The sequence below is a fragment of the Gopherus evgoodei genome, chromosome 1 (assembly GCF_007399415.2).
Source record: "Gopherus evgoodei ecotype Sinaloan lineage chromosome 1, rGopEvg1_v1.p, whole genome shotgun sequence".
Lineage (NCBI taxonomy): Eukaryota > Metazoa > Chordata > Testudines > Testudinidae > Gopherus > Gopherus evgoodei.
Genome location: NC_044322.1, coordinates 253659766 through 253677095, shown reverse-complemented (window position 1 = coordinate 253677095; position 17330 = coordinate 253659766). Strand labels below are relative to the sequence as shown.

Sequence of the window (17330 nt, the reverse complement as noted above, 5' to 3'; positions counted from 1 at the left end):
AGGCAGAGACATAGCTCTGAAATGTCACATGCAATTGTAGAACAAGAGTAGATCACAGTGGCCGGGAAAGCTGTTAAAGTGGATGCCTGCCTCAGATAACCAGTCCCTGTAATTCCAAAGCAGAAGCAAGACCTGTGCAGAAGACTCCAGGATGGACAAGAAGCCGCTGGGGAAGCTGAACAACATCACGAAGAGTAAGAGGCCTCTCTGTTTGAAAAGATCAGGTTGACACTTAACCTTCCATGGAACAGAAACATGGTCTCTAAGGAAAGTGATGAAGAAGGAAGCAGAGAGATGGTGCGTGGTGCATGTGTGAGGGGAAGAAACCAAGGGACAGCTTACTGACCATGAAAATGCTATAGTCATGGGCAAGAGTGAGCTGTGTCATGGGGTGGGAGAACTGGAAATCAGCACAAGGCACGGGCAAAGAGAATTCATCGGAGGTGAACAAATGGAAAGACACTGGCAATCTCCAATGCAAAACTTATGTGGCAATATTTAGACTAGGATAAAGTCCCCAGAGGCCTTCACCTTGCCCGTAATAGAGGCAGACTGATGAGGAGGCATTAAAGACATGAGTTTTACAAAGCATAACCAGAGAGAAGCTAAAATACGGCAGTCTGGCACAGAGGCAGCAGAGCCCTGTAAGCAACTCATTCATTGGATGGCAGGGAAGGCACAAGTACCTGTTCACCAGCTGAAGCTGCAGAAGGGAAAGGAAAGCAGAAGAGTGAGTGGAGGCATGAGAGGGGAAGGAAAGGGCACCAGCCAGGGATCATGTTATGAAAGAGAAGAGGCGATGGCAAAGATTAGTTGTCCAGGAATCCACGCTGAAGATGGGAGGAGGGCCAAAAAAAAAAAAAAAGTGTAATTCATTCTTATGTGTTAATTACATTGCTGTAGCACCCAATCAGGATCAGGGCCCCACTCTGCTGGGTGTTGCACAAACTCACAGGAAGATACCGAGTCCCTGCCCTACGAGTTTACAATCCCAATGACAGCAGAGCTCCTGAAACACAGCACTCCAGTGAGGCAGGAGGAACTCTCACACCTCTTGATGGGCTTGGTGCAGCTGGGGATAGGGCACAGAACTGCTCCTTTGAGCTCCTCAGTTCTAGACTGTGCAAACACATTGCCTGTTCCTGGCATAAATTAAACAAATCTGGTGGATTCTCTACTAGACGCTGACTGCTAATGGTCCCAAGCAGGACCGGCGCTAGAGTTTTGAGCGCCCTAGGCAGACGGCAATTTCACCGCCCCGCGCGCTGGTCCCGCGGCTCTGGCAGAGCTGCCGCAGTCATGTCTGCGGGAGGTCCACCAGAGCCGCGCGAGCAACCGACCGTCCGCAGGCACGACTGCGGCAGCTCCACAGGAGCTGCCTGCCGCCCCCTCCAGACACCCTGGACTGCTGGCTGCCGCAGTGGCGCCCTGACCCAGGGTCAGTGCACCTCCATGGCAGCCGGCACCCCGGGGTTTCCCTGGGCCAGGGGACCCCCGCCCCTGGGCTGCCGAGGCGGCGCACTGACCCAGGGGACACCCTGGGCTGCCAGCTGCCGCAGAGGCGCCCTGACCCAGGGGACACCCTGGACTGCCAGCTGCCGCAGAGGTGCCCTGACCCAGGGGCACCCTGGGCTGCAGGCTGCCGCGGAGGCGCCCTGACCCAGGGGACACCCTGGACTGTGGGCTGCCATGGCGGTGCGCTGACCCAGGGGACAGCCTGGGCTGCCGGCTACCGGCGGCAGCTCAGACTCCCTCTCTGTCCCAGCAGCAGCAGCTGCTCAACCATTTAAAAAAAAATTTGGGGGCGCTTTTTGGCATCCTCAAATCTCAGCGCCCTAGGCAACTGCCTAGTCCGCCTAAATGGTTGCACCGGCCCTGGTCCCAAGGGGGTGTTGTGGCAGCCAGTGGTCACTGGAACTATGCTCCCTTCCTCCAGCCTTAGCTCCTGCACAGACTACGGGGAGAGGGGTTGGCATAAAGCCACTACAGTAACTATCCTGAGGTTCTCCTATGCAGGTGGAATCCTCCAGTGGCTGGCTACACTGCTTGCCAAAGGAGCAATGTAAGGTATCCCGGGTGCAGTCACAATAGAGAAACAATGGCTTCTCTCTCTCCAAACTCAGTCTGACAGTGCTGCCTCAGCTTCCCTTTGGAAGGTTCTCTCCACAATCATAGGAGCTAGAAATCTCTTCTCCTCCCCACCCATCATATGCCAGCAATGCCCCAGCAATATACGCCATCATATGCCAGCAATGCCCCTCTGCTATGTACATCGGCCAAACTGGACAGTCTCTACGGAAAAGGATAAAGGGACACAAATCAGACATTAGGAATGGCAATATACAAAAAACCTGTAGGAGAGCACTTCAACCTCCCTGGCCACACTATAGCAGACCTTAAGGTGGCCATCCTGCAGCAAAAAAACTTCAGGACCAGACTTCAAAGAGAAACTGCTGAGCTTCAGTTCATCTGCAAATTTGACACCATCAGCTCAGGATTGAACAAAGACTGGAATGGCTTGCCAATTACAGAACCAGTTTCTCCTCTCTTGGTTTTCACACCTCAACTGCTAGAACAGGGCCTCATCCTCCCTGATTGAATTGACCTCGTTATCTCTAGCTTGCTTGCTAGCACACATATATATACCTGCCCTGGATATTTCCATTACATGCATCTGAGGAAGTGGGTATTCACCCACGAAAGCTCATGCTCCAAAACGTCTGTTAGTCTATAAGGTGCCACAGGATTCTTTGCTGCTTTTACAGATCCAGACTAACACGGCTACCCTCTGATACTGGCTTAAAATAGTTGCTCATGTAGAAAAGAATTACTAGCAATGAAGTCAGTGCACTCTTAGCAGCTGGGAACAAAGAAGAAGGCTAGCCCTGTTGGGAGACACTATCCTGCTGAGTGTTAGCATGCATGCTTATTCATAGAATCATAGATATGTGAGGTGGGAAGAGACCTCAAGAGGACATCGAGTCCAGCCCCTGCTCAAACACAGGGACAAGTGAACCTAGACCATCCCTGACAGATGTTTGTCTAACCTGTTCTTAAAAACCTCCAGTGATGGGGATTCCACAACCTTCCTTGGAAGCCTGTTCCAGTGCTTAACTACTATTTATAGTTAGACAGTATTTCCTCATAACTAACCTAAATCTCCCTTATTTTACATTAAGCCAATTACATCTTGTCCAACCTTCCGTGGACCTGGAGAACAACTGATCCTCAACTTCTTTAGAACAGCCCTTAATATATTAGAAGACTGTTCTCCGCCTTCCCAGCCCCATCTTCTTTTCTTAAGACTAAACATGCTCAGTTTTGTTTTGTTTTTTTAACATTTCCTTATAGGTCAGGTCAGGACAATACATGTTGTGATTGTAATGGCTTTACTCTAATTTGCACTTGCTGGCTTCATTTCTAAGAGTGTTGAAATGGAGTCAGTAGAAAAAAATGGGGGAATTAGTTAAAAAAAAAAGTGACTAATGTCAATTAAGGGTTTTCTCCTGCCTATAGGTTGGCAGCACCAATTCTTACACTTATTGCAAATATTGCAGCTGTGGCGCTAACACAAACACACATTCCAAACTTCCCTATTGCCCAGGGCGGGCTCCAGACACCAGCCTACCAAGCACGTGCTTGGGGCGACACCTTGTAAGGGGCAGCCAATCTTCAGGTGGCGGGGTGGCACTTGAGGGTTTTTGTTTGTTTGTTTGTTACAGCCAGGCAACGCTTGGGGGTTGTTTGTTTTAGCGGGGCGGTGCAGCGCTCGGGGGGGGTGCAGCAGTCAGGGGGGTTGTTTCGGAGGGGCGGGGCAGCGTTGAGGGGGATGTTTCAGCGGGGTGGTACTGGGACGTTGTTTTGGCGGGGTGGGGTGGTGCTCGGGATGGTTGTTTTGGCAGGGCAGCACTGGGGGGAGTTGTTACAGTGCGGAGGGACGGTGCTCAGGGGGGTTGTTTGGGCAGGGTGGCACTTGCAGGGGTTGTTTGGGCGGGGTGGCATGGCGCTCGGGGGAGTTGTTTCGGAAGGGCAGCTCCGGGGGGGTTGTTACAGCATGGAGGGGCAGTGCTCGGGATGGGTTGTCTTGGCAGGGCGGGGCGGCGCTTGGGGGGAGTTGTTTCGGTGGGGCAGCACAGCACTTGGGGGGGTTGTTACAGCGGAGCGGTGCTTTTTTTTTTTTTGCTTGGGGCGCCAAAAAAGTTAGAGCTAGCCCTGCTATTGCCAGCACTTATGATGCCATCCACCACTAGGTAGCTTCCTCCTGCCTGTCAGCAAGACATTGTTACAAGGATTTCAGATTTCCGGTGCACAGCTTTAGTCCTGTAAACAGACCAGGCTGCGTCAAACCCACTGATGGCATTTGCCAAAGGGGAAGCACTAATGTAATTTTTTCCCAGCTCTGAAAATCGAGTGTAGAATAAACTGATAAGTTTTCAGAGCTCTGGAGTTGAAGGCTGATGCCCCAATAACATGCTGCAGGGAGCATTCTCCAAACAACAGCGTACACACCAGGATTAACTGCTCCAGAAAAGCGCTCACATACAGTCCTCTCGCTGCATCAGAGCTGAGATTGAAACCATGAGGACTGTTTTAGATAACCAGGGCACATAACGAGGTGAAGTGATGCCCTAAGGCAGTATTTTGGGTGGTCCTGCAATGAATCCATGCTCTGTTTTTTGTATTTGTATAAATCTCTCTCATACAGATACATGCACACACAGAGGGAGCAGGCACAAGCTTTTGGGGTCCAACCTTGCTCCTCTTGCAGTCTTTGGCAGTTTTTCTATTGATTTCACTGGACACTAAATCAGACCTTTAACTTCATTTGTAACTGTGGCCAGACACTATGCAAATGAGTGTTATGCATGCTAATTCACAGTTTGTATGTATATGGAATTTCAGATTAAATAAATTGTCAGGAATAAATTAACAGAAAGACAGAGGGAGATCACATGACAGGTCAGCCATAAAACAGCAGCCAGTGCCTCTCCTACGTGGAGAATCCTCTTCTGCTCTAAATGAGCATAGTCTGTGTCAGCCAGAAAGGGCTAGAGGTCCACTGGCAGAACAGCACAGTGTGTGGGAGACAGAACCTCTGCCTCAATGAGCAGGAACACTGAATTCACTTCTGTTCCTGGGAAAATCCCTTTCAAAGCAGAGATAAGAATCATTCCCACACAGTGTATGGGGACTGAGGAATCCCGTGGGTGAACAGATTAAATCAGAAGCACAGGCACTCCTGCTTTTCCCTCGGGCTGACATGGGTATTCCCATCCCTCCCATAGCAGCCTGGGTCCTTGTGTTCCACTTACCATATACCCAGCCAACACAGATGGCTTCAAAGATGGCCAGGAACAGTAGGCATGTACCACTGGCAGCATAATAATCAAACAGCTGGAAGACGTACATTCCACCCTGTGTCAAGCAGAGAAAGGGGAGACATAGAGGGCTCAGCAAAAGGGTATGTGCAAGAGAAAATGGCTCAGCTGGAATTTGGACAAATACAAAAACAAGGCTGAGGGAGGGGGGAACTGCACACAGAGCAAAGGGGCATAGGAGGAGGGATCTCTCTCTAGGCCTGTCCACACTAGGAAATTATACTAGGTACCACCTTGCACTAAAATGATCATCAGGCATGGAGCCAGGATGATGTTTCACAATAATTTCATAGCATGATTTCAGTGTCCACAGAGACCAGGGGATTGGGTTTTTTTAAATGCTGCTATAAACCATTCTCCCCGGCAAGTTTCTAGCACTGTTTCTGAATGTGGTCCCTGGCTATGTTGAGTTTTGGGCACAAACCGTAAAGTTTGGATCCAGGTGTGAACTACCCTGAAGTTCAGTATGTTTAGATGCTGGGTTTCTAGTTCAAGCCCATCTTTACATGTTGCAAGGATCCCAAGCATAGTTGGAAGCCCTATGGGGGCAACGGCCTTTGGCTCTCTGTTGTGCAATGACAGTACAATGGACTGAGCATTTGTTCAGGAGAAGCTATCTGTACAATCTGATTCTCTCTTGTGTTCTCACAACTTGTCTTGACAAGAAAATAGCACCTCCAAGAAAAGAAAAAGGTGGAACAGATACATTGGAAAATTATTCAACCTCTTGAATGGCCCTGAGACAGAAGAAAAGCTTTCCTGTTAATCCCACCAAACACTGAGCCGGCTTCGTGCAATGTTTAGATTATCCCACAGTGATGGGCAATGTGTAAAAGCCCCAGGGAAGTTAGATAGGTCCTGAAGTCCTGATGCAGTTTTCACCCAGTCCTTACTCAGGCAAAACTCCTATTGCCTTCTGCGGGAATTCTCCCAAGTAAAATCTCAGCAAGGACTTCTGACTTTTCAGATGACTGCAGGAATGCCAACTAAGAGAGGTTAAGGGTTGTATCATATAGCAAGATCCTGCCCCAGAGTGTGGGGAGCAGCTATCAATGACTTCTTTCCTCTAAATCAGTGGTTCTCAACCAGGGGTACACATACCTTGGGGATACTCCGAAGTTTTCCAGGAGGTACATCAACTCATCTTGATATTTGCCTAGTTTTACAACAGGCTAAATAAATAGCACTAGTGAAGTCAGTACAAGCTAAAATGTCTTACAATGACTTGTTTATACTGCTCTATATACGATACCCTGAAAAGTAAGTATAGTATTTATATTCCAACTGATTTATTTTATAATTATATGGTAAGAATAAGAACATAATCCATTTTTCAGTAACAGCATGCTGCGACACTTGTCTATTTTTATGTCTGATTTTGTAAGCAAGCAGTTTTTAAGTGAGGTGAAACTTCGGGGTACACAAGACAAATCAGACTCCTGAAAAGGGTACACTAGACTGGAAAAGTTGAGAGCCACTGGTCTAACTTGGTCTAGGGACCTGCTATCAACAGCGTTCATACCCCTAGTCCTGTTTTCCACAGATGACAGCCAGCCAACTGTGCCTTCCCTTGGAAGGCCTTCACCATGGCAAAGACTGGCAGCATTTGCATCTCACATGTAGCTCCTCTACTTTTGACCTGAGAGCCATCAGGAATGGAGTTTGAATATAAAGTTCCTTTCAGGTGGTCCTTTCCTGGTGCTAGGTTCAGGAGTGGGCAACCTATGGTGCATGTACCAAAGGCGGCACGCAAGCTGATTTTCAGTGGCACTCACACTGCCAGGGTCCTGGCCACCGGCCTCGGGGGCTCTGCATTTTAATTTAATTTTAAATGAAGCTTCTTAAACATTTTAAAAATCTTATTTACTTTACATACAACAATAGTTTAGCTGTATATTATAGAACGAGACCTTCTAAAAACGTTAAATTGTATTACTGAAATGCAAAACCTTAAGTTAGAGTGAATAAATGAAGACTTGGCACTCCACTTCTGAAAGGTTGCTGACCCCTGTGCTAGGTCCTCTCTGAGACATACCCCAGAGGAAGGCTCAGCTATACAGTATGACAACATCTTACCTGGCACTATATAAGAAAGAAGAACTACTGGTTCTGATATGCAGCAGCTAATAAACTAAGCTAAAGAGAGAGAGAATAACTAACAGTGTGAGATACAAACTTGCTGCAGATAATACTGCTCCAAACAAGTCCATGTCCCTCTCCCCCACCATGTACTTCCCTTCTTACCTCAGTGACTAGCATCAGCCCAAGCAGGTAGCATGTGACTGCAATGGCCAGGATCAGTAGCTCCCGGTGCCCTTTCCTCTGGAGAACTTTTGGGTACATGTCGACAATGGCCGTCACCAGGCTCTCAACACAGACGAACTGCAGAAGAATTCATGTCAAGAAACCAAGGACCTAATGTCTCTCTTTCCCTACCCATCCTCTTTCCCAAGTCCATTCTTCCACTCAGTTAGTCTCTCTCCTCTTTTTCCTACACCTGAAGCATGAACTGCTTGCAAACAGGGAGGTGTAGCTGCATCAGAGTCCCAGAGGAAGTGGAGTTACCACTGGTGAAACATCAGGAATTGAGCGCCCCAGAGGAGTGATTGGAACCATATCTGGAACTAAGTGAAATTATCCCAAGCCTTGCACCTGGAGAAGGGAGGATGTTCAGGTACAACAGATATGACACATGGAACATGGAGACAATAAGGGAATTGCACCTCACCACAAAGGATTATCAAGAAATAAATTGTGTGTCACAAGGAACCACTGTGGTATAAAAGAAGTTACTGCCAGGAAGCAGCTACTTTGGAGCCAGGAAACAGGGAGGGTCACAAGTCACACTTGGAATCAAGAACACTCGTAGTACAGTCAGAGCTGCCATCAAACTACAGTTGCAGATGGGGCATGTCACAATACAAAGGGAGTCCTAGTGAATTTAGAGGAGATTACTACACATGTTGTGTCAAAGTGCTTGGTTCATGAGGGATGTCTTCTAGCCCCTAAGGGCAGAGTTGGTGGCAAGGACAAAGAAGTGTGGCTGCTGATTGTCACTGGATTGTCAGAGACTTATGCTGGAAGGTACAGATGCTGCAGGTCACTGATAAGGAGTAACACCTAACACCAGCTGACTGCTGGAATGTACCGGCCAGCTCTAAGTATTATCATTCTGAAGTAGTAACATGGATGTGTGACAGGTGTTCCAGGTGGCCGAGAGACACATCACCATTTCCCCCCCACGAGTTATGATCTACATGAGGCTCTCAAACATGTGACAGACACCTTGGAGTTTGAGGGAAAGAGGAGGGTTATTTACTGTACCTCGCTGTCTAGTCCCAGGAAGATCAGCATAAGAAAGAATAGGCAGGACCAGAGCTGAGACACAGGCATCATCGTTACAGCCTTTGGATATGCAATGAATGCTAGGCCCGGACCTGCCAATCAGATAGCTGAGTAAGGATGAGGTTTCCCCAACAACATGACCCAGCAACTCAGAGACCAGTTTGATGTGCTGTTTAAAAAAATTAGCCAGCCAAGACCTCGCTTTCCAGAATGTATTGTGCAATGGTCACTGACACACAGGATAATAACTGTTGACATGGGCTGAGCGGCTGGTTTTGGAAAGAAAAATCAGGGATTTCAAAACAAAGGGGAATGCAGCTCTGCTTCTGGACAGTGGCACTAAGTGCATCAGGATAACAGAGAATAAAGCAGTGGTTCTGGACGACAGGGCCTCTGAGTCAACAGAATAGGCAGAGGCTGTTCTGGGCAACTGGACTGGGGACACGAGCAATTACAGGGGATGTAGAATTGGTTCAAGGTAGCAGCTCTGGCTAACCTCATGGGCTGGCTTCATATTCAAAGGTGTCAGTTCCTAAAAAGTCCACCCATGCTTTAAGTTTTCCTTTTGGCCCTGCCACATTTAGAAAACACCTACCTGACTCAGCCACTTCTGAAATGGGCACACCCTGTTCTTGTGCCATGAAGCCCAGCACAGAGAAGATAGCAAAGCCGGCCACAAAGCTGGTGGCACTATTCAGGAAACATAGCATGAAGCAGTCCCTGTTGGGGCAGAACCAAAGAGAGAGAGAGAGAGAGAGAGAGGGAGAGAGAGAGAGAGAGAGAACATTGTTTTCCTCTGCAAATTTACCACTCTGGGCAATTGCTTTGTGCTCAGCTTTCTGAATGGGACATGAATCCATGCACTTGCTTACACTAACACTAGCCTGAGACTCCTCCAGAGGCCAGCAGCCCAAAACAGTATTTGGCAGCCTACAGCCTTGAACCTGGCACCACAAGAACTACATGATTATACTTGGCAATAAAAATGACTGGGGGCTGCAGCCATATATTGTAAGCAGGATGCCCCAGTGAAGGCACTAGGGACTTGGCACAACGAGGGGCAACAGGAATCATCATATGAGGGTAGAGCAATGGAACAAATATTGAAAGAAAAAGGATCCTTAAACAACAAGGGCCCTGATCCAAAGCCCTCTGAAACCAGTAGAAAGACTCCCATTGACTTGAATGGGCTGGGGATCAGGCTTGAGAGGAAACGGGAACAGACCACTGTGAATCTGGCCAATTCCCCTGAGATCAGACCCAGGTAAATGAACTGAATTTGGCCACATGCATTACTAAATCTTATTTCCATATCAGGTAACATTTACAATACCCACATCAACTCAACAGTGGCACCTCCAGGAGTCCCGTGCCCCCTCTCCCTGTCCAGGTGGCAGAGTGCCACCAGCAGAGCCACCAAAGGCATTTCTTGTAGCCCCTGGGTTTTCCTGGGTAGTCTCCTACCCAGTCGCTGAGCCCTGCTTAGCTTGTAAGAGCTGCCAAGAGCATAGGATGAAATGACATGAGCCCCACGTGTGATTTCGAAGCTGTGAGTGCCACAGCTCCAACTACATTCTGCTCACCTGCCCACACGGCCCTCACCCGGATGTGAGAAAGAGAGAGAGGCCCAGGCTGCTCCTACCTGTAACAGTTGTTATTGTACTTGTTGTAGCTGCCCAAAGCTGTCAGGCACCCCTGGCAGATAGCATAAGAGAAGAAGATCTGAGTGCCTGCATCCATCCACACCTAGAACAGAAAAGGACAGTGATTTCCAGCCATGGCTAAGGAAATAAATGGTAAAGTCCTGTCAGGGTACACACACTTTGGGGCGGCAGCTTGTCAGTCATGGAGAAATCCACATCAGGCAGAGAAGGGAAGATCCATACAGGGTGTGACATGTCTCTGGATTGATTGTCCCAACTTGGGGGACTGGAGTGAAGATTCCACCATGAAAAGGAGGGTGCCATGGGGATCTGGCATGGTATAAAGACTGTACCAGCACAGGTTGGAGATCACGCAGCCGCTTGGTAGTGAAAAAACCAGGAGTATCTCACAACGTCATCCCAAACAAGTGCCAATAAAACCTCTATATGACACCACGCAGCCTCGTATTCCCTACACGTGAGGATGGAGGAAGATCAGGACAACGGGAGCAGCCAGGAGATGTTGGGTTCATAGTATCTCATCATCACCATGGTTTTCATTAACTCATCCTGGCACCCATTGAGAGCAGCAGAGTTTGTTGTTTATCTCAGCCTTCAGCTGCTGCCTCCTCCTCCACTGTATTGATAGCACTTTCTCTCACACAGTGTGATGCTAGTATGCTAGTGTACAGAGCCACAAAAGATGGGCTGCAGTGCTCAGAATCTTCCACACAGCCAGGGAAGGATATTAGTAGCAAGTTAACAGCCAGGAAGGAACACCTTGTCCATTATCCTTGCTGTCCCCTATACGGTGCCCAGCAGGCTTCCAAGTGGCTGCAAATTGGCAGGCCTTCAAATACACACAGCCAGCCACTGCTGTTTGAATTAACTGAGATCCCTCATGGATCCAGACTTACAGATTCACCCAGGAACCTTCCCCTGCTTGTCTCTTCCCCCACTCCCCCATTATAATCAAGGTCCAACCTTCTCCACAGCAAACTGGACTCAAATTCTGCAGCAAGGTGTCTGGCTCCTGCAGCTCTTCCACATGGCAGACCAGAAATTCCATATCAACTTCATTTAGGTTAGAAAATGGAAGTTTTTAATGAATTAACTGAACACAAATAAAACACTCAGCCCCTGTGTTGTTTATTTTCATGTTAAAATTCCATTTAACTTAAGCTGTCTCCATGTTTTCAACATGTCACCGATTTTTGTGTTGACAAAACATAACTGTATCTGAAAGTCATCGGGGGAAGCTGGAGGTGTTAGCAGCTGGGTAGGGAGCAGTTGGGCCTTTCCCCATCCAGGAAGATGTGGGAGACAGTTTAAGATTATGGGAAAAGCACATTAGCTGATTGCTGATTGCTTCTGCTACAATAATCAGCAGTGAAATAATTAACGTTTAAATACTCTGTTAGGTCTCAGAATTAACATCCCATTGGGATGCATGGAACAATAGTTTGGAGATCTGCAAACTCACGAAACTAATACTGAATGCAAGTTACACAGTGTCAAGCTTCCACCCCTCATACAGATAAGGGCTAGAAAAATAATGTTTTTTAAATTAAAGCCGAGATTCTGGAGCACAATTCTGCAAGAAGGTGCTGATTTCACAGCAAATGCCAAAAATGCCGAATCTCAGAATAAAGGGGCTCCTGTTTATAAAAACTGGCCATTTGTAGCTCCAATAGTTACATACACACCTACTGCAGTTTGTCGTATACTAGGAAGCTCGTCTCCCTGAGGAAGATCCAGCCTCCTCCAAGAAAAGCTCAAGCTGGGCCAGAGAGCATGAAGAGAGAGGCTTTTTCTCCTTTTGTTCATTATCATTTCACTTAAGGCTCAACAAAACCATTTGTCATACACTGAATATTTAATAGATGCTTCTGCATTTGCCAAGCCCCTAAATGGCAATGACCTAACACATCCATATGTTTAAAATACACTGACAAAAAGGCTATATTTGTGCTGGGCTGAGATTCCCCCATCAACCCTTTTAAAGAGGCCTCAGTATGTTGTCAGTCTCTTGGAGGGGGGAAGTCCAACCTGATCTAGATAACAGTCAATTAAGGCTGATCTGCAAGGTGCTTAACCATGCTTTTCCCGTCACCACTTTGTTGGAGTCTCTCCACACCTCACAAGTATCAGGCTGTATTCACTCACCTGTGGGTCTGCAAGCCTGGAAATGTCTGGCTTCAGGTTAGAACGTGATCCCTCAGCAGCACCAGGCCGGGTGACCCCTCGAACAGCAAGATAAAAAGCATCAAGTAGGGAAACGTGGCAGTGAAGTAAACAACCTGGAAGCAGAGAGAAGGATAAAAAGGGAATGTTGTCACCCTATAGATTATACATCCAAAGCAGTTTTTGTAAAGCCCTCCCATCTCTCTTTTGTGTGTGACTGAAATGCATTGGTTTAGGGAACCGTTTGAGCAGAATGAATCATTCGTCAAGCCCCTGTTTCTGCTTGTGGAATTGAATATCAGTGAGCAAGCTGCAATTTCCTTAAACGTATTCATTATTCAGATTCATTCAAATAATATCCTTTTGAATTTTTATTCACACTATGGATTGATCGCAAATATTCAAATATCAAACTGTGTTATTTGACTGTGATTGAACTGTGACTGTTTCTGTTCCCTGACTGGAGGAGCATACAAGCACTGCTGGCACTGAAATTTGTCTCTGAAATTCACTTTTTGTGAACATTTATGCTAGTAAACCAGATTTATTCGAAGTATGAGGAAAGTAAACACAAAAGGAACACAAATGTGGCCAAAGTGAACCGATTATTAAAAACTACTCATTCAGACTTTTCATATGAATTATTCTCCCAGCTCTGGTATGTGGTACCGGGCCTTTAAGTATCGACTATTAAAAATTAACTTTCAGTCAAGAGTTGACTTCCTATTGACTACAAAGTTCTGTAGATGATCTCTGAATATAATCTTACATCACTGCAAATATTAAACTAAAGTATGTTCTTCTTAAGAGATTCTGCGAACTCTCTACTGCTTGTTCATAATATGTCAAAGCACAGCTTTTTCTGGTGGTAAGAAGCAGAGAACAGTTAAATTACTTGACAGCACCCCATCAGATTAGTGAATTTTAAGGGAGAAAGGACTATTCTGATCATCTAATCTGAACTCATGTGCAGCACAGGCCATAGAATTTCACAAAGCAATTTCTGCATTAAGCCCATAACTTCTGACTGACCTAGAACATTTATTTTAGAAAAATATCTAGGCTTGATTTAAAGACTTGGAATAATGGAGAATCCACCACATCCCTAGGTAAATTGCTCCAATGGTTAATTACTCTCACTGTTAAACATTTGCACCTTATTTCTTGTCTGAATTGGTCAAACTTCAACTGCCAACTGTGGGCTCCTGTTATGATTTTGCTAGATTAAGGAGGCATCTACTGTTAGAAATATTCTGCCCATGTAAATACTTGTGACTGATCAAGTCACCTCTTAACATTCTCTTTGTTAAGATGAACAGATTGAACTTCCTTTAGTCTCTCACTGTCAGTAGATATGGTTGGAAAAATTTTGATCAAACTATTTTTGCCCATCAAAATATGTGGATTTGTCAAAACCAAAACTTTTCATGGAAAAGAGTCGGTTTCCACAAATAGATACTCAAAATGTGTTGTATAGAAAGTTTCAAAATTGCCAACATGACAAATTCTGGCTTATCAGTTCAAAACAATTTTAGGTTTAGAAAACTAAACTAATGGAAGTAAAAAAAAACTTGAAAACTTGTAATAGAAATGAAGCATTGCAAAATTATTGAAACTAGACATTTCAATTGACCCAAATTGAATTTTTTATTTTTATTTTTTTTTTATTTTCAGTTTGTGAAAATTTTTAATATTTTGAGCTTTTGTCCTGATTCAGGATGGGAAAAGTTTTTTTGAAATCCCAAAAGTTTTCACAGGACAGGAAAACTGTTTCCAAGTCGGCTTTAACTGTAAGACAGATTTTCCAGGCATCAGATCATTCTTGTAGCTCTTCTGAATCCTTTCCAATTTTTCAACATCATTTTAAAGTATCTTTTTAAATCCACATGTTTACAGTTCAGTATTTGATTGTTTTCTGAAGTGCAAAGAGAGAAGAGTGGGGAGGAGACATGGGTTTTAATTGAGTCCCGTGTGTCTCCACACATATGCAGCAAGCAGGAGAGAGCAAGTCAGTACATTTCCATTAAAGGCAAAGAGTCTTGCAGGCTCCACACATTCTCATCTGAGAGTTGAGCCAAGGAGCACAGTGGTAAAAAGGTTGTAAATATCGGAGATGAAGACAGCCCTGTGGACTCAGCAGCTCATTGACACAGAAAAGACAGTTACTCACCTTCGTAACTGTTGTTCTTCGAGATGTGTTGCTCATATCCATTCCAGTTAGGTGTGCACGCGCCGCATGCACGTTCGTCTGAGATTTTTACCCTAGCAACACTCGGTGGGCCGGCAGGGTGCCCCCTGGAGTGGCGCCACTATGGTGCCGGATATATACCCCTGCCGGCCCCTCCGCTCCTCAGTTCCTTCTTGCCGGCTACTCCGACAGTGGGGAAGGAGTGCGGGTGTGGAATGGATATGAGCAACACATCTCGAAGAACAACAGTTACAAAGGTGAGTAACTGTCTTTTCTTCTTGGAGTGCTTACTCATATCCATTCTAGTTAAGTGATTCCCAAGCCTTACCTAGGCAGTGGGGTCGGAGCGAGACGTTGCGGAATGTAAGACCGCTGAGCCAAAGACGGCATCGTCTCTAGACTGCTGACCAGTGCATAGTGGGATGCAAAAGTGGGACGGAAGACCAGGTAGCTGCGCAACATTTCCTGGATTGGGAACATGGGCCAGGAAAGTGGCAGACAAAGCTTGAGCCCGAGTAGAGTGGGCGGTGAGATGGCCAGTCAGAACATGGGCCAAGTTGTAGCATGTCCGGATACAGGACGTCCCCAGGATGAGAGCCCCTGGGAAGAGATAGGCATGCCTTTCATGCGCTCCGCGACCCGCTATAAATAGCTGAGGCAGAGCGTCTGAAAGGTTTGGTCCTCTGGATGTAAAAGGCAAGGGCCTGGCGGACATCCAGGGTATGTAGCTGTTGTTCCCGGCGCAATGCATGCGGCTTCGGGAAGAAGACTGGTAGAAAAATGTCTTGATTAATGTGGAAGGCAGAGACCACCTTGGGAAGGAAAGCCGGGTGCGGCTGCAGCTGTACCTGTCCTTGTGGAATATCGTATATGGGGAATCTATCATCAAAGCACGAAGCTCCGATACTCGTCTGGCCGAGGTGATAGCGACGAGGAAGGCTGTCTTCCAGGACAGGTACAGCAGCGAGCATGTGGCTAACGGCTCAAAGGGAGAGCCCGTGAGCCTAGCTAATACAAGGTTGAGAATCCCAGGTAGGGGAAGGGTGCTTAACCTAAGGGTATAGCCGCCTCCAAGCCCTTTAGGAATCTGGAAACTATAGGGTGAGAGAAGGTCGAACTGCCAGATTTCCCCAGGATGGAAGGTGTGGAAATAGCGGCCAGATGCACCCTTATCGAACGACAGCGCCAGGCCCTGCTCCTTGAGGTACCATAATAGTCCAAGATAATGGGGACCGATACCGCCTTCAGGAATAAGTTATGCTGGGCGCACCAATGGGAGAAGCGCTTCCACTTGGCGAGATATGTCGCCCGCGTGGAAGGCTTTCTGCTTCCCAGTAGGACCTGTTGCACCAGGGTGGAACAGAGCAATTCGGATTGGTTTAACCAGACAGCAGCCATGCTGTTAGGTGGAGGGACTGCAGTCTGGTTGGTGAGTCTGCCGAAGTCTTGTGTTATGAGGTCTGGGCAGAGTGGCAGAGGTACGGGTCCGCTAGAGATAGGTCGAGCAGCATGGTGTACCAGTGCTGCCTTGGCCTCGCCGGAGCGATCAGGATTAGCTGGGCCCTGTCCCTGCGGAGCTTGAGCAGGACTCTGTGGACTAGGGGAAAGGGTGGAAAGGCATAAAGTAGACGACCTTCCCAGGGAATTAGGAACGCGTCCGAGAGGGAGCCTGGGGAGCGACCCTGCAGGGAGCAGAACATCTGGCATTTCCTGTTCTCTTGGGAGGCAAAGAAGTCTATCTGGGGAAAGCCCCACTTCCGGAATACTGAAAAGAGGATGTCCGGACGGATGACAATCGTGGGACAGGAAGAGACCTGCTCAGGTGATCCGCGAGAGAGAGTTCCCGGGAGAAAGGAGGCTACCAGGTCTATCGAGTGGGCTATGCAGAAGTCCCACAGTCGCATTGCCTCTTGACAAAGGGGGGAAGATCGCGTCCCTCCTTGCTTGTTTATGTAATACATGGCCGTTGTGTTATCTGTGAATACTGCAACACAACAGCCCTGTAGGTGATGCTGGAAGGTCTGGCATGCCAGTCGGACCGCTCTCAGTTCGTGGACATCGATGTGAAGCGCCAGCTCCTGAAAGGACGAAAGGCCTTGGGTGTGAAGGTGCCCTAAGTGAGCGCCCCAGCCGAGAGAGGAAGCGTCTGTTGTCAGGGACACAGAGGGCTGCGACGGATGGAACAGATGACCGGCACACACCAGGGAGGGCGTCAGCCACCAGTCGAGGGAGCCCAGAACACTTGGTGGAACCGTGATTATCATGTCTATGGCATCCCTGCGTGGACGATAGACTGAGGTGAGCCAAGTCTGAAGAGGACGCATGCGCAGTCTCACATGCTTTGTAACGAAGGTGCACGCAGCCATGTGACCGAGGCCGAGGCAGGTGCGGACAGAGGTTGTTGGGAAGCTTTGTAGCCGTTGTATAAGGGAGACTATAGCCTGAAACTGCAGTGGGGGCAAACTGGCCGTTGCAAGATTGGAGTCCAGCATGGCCCCTATGATTCTATCCTCTGCGTAGGTAGCAGAATGGATTTGTCCAGATTGATTATCAGGCCTAGACGGGTGAATAGGGCCTTGATGACGTTTACAT

The 17330-nt window shown here is 47.4% G+C and overlaps 1 protein-coding gene across 1 annotated transcript in view; it reads right to left on the bottom strand.

Moving 5' to 3' along the window:
• LOC115640441 (sodium- and chloride-dependent betaine transporter-like) overlaps positions 1-17330 on the bottom strand; it is a 58867-nt gene that overhangs the window by 25372 nt on the left and 16165 nt on the right. Inside the window, 7 exon segments of the mRNA XM_030543181.1 lie at positions 5313-5415; positions 7623-7760; positions 8703-8815; positions 9319-9443; positions 10366-10469; positions 12533-12615; positions 12618-12666. Coding sequence (XP_030399041.1) covers positions 5313-5415; positions 7623-7760; positions 8703-8815; positions 9319-9443; positions 10366-10469; positions 12533-12615; positions 12618-12666 — 715 coding nt within the window.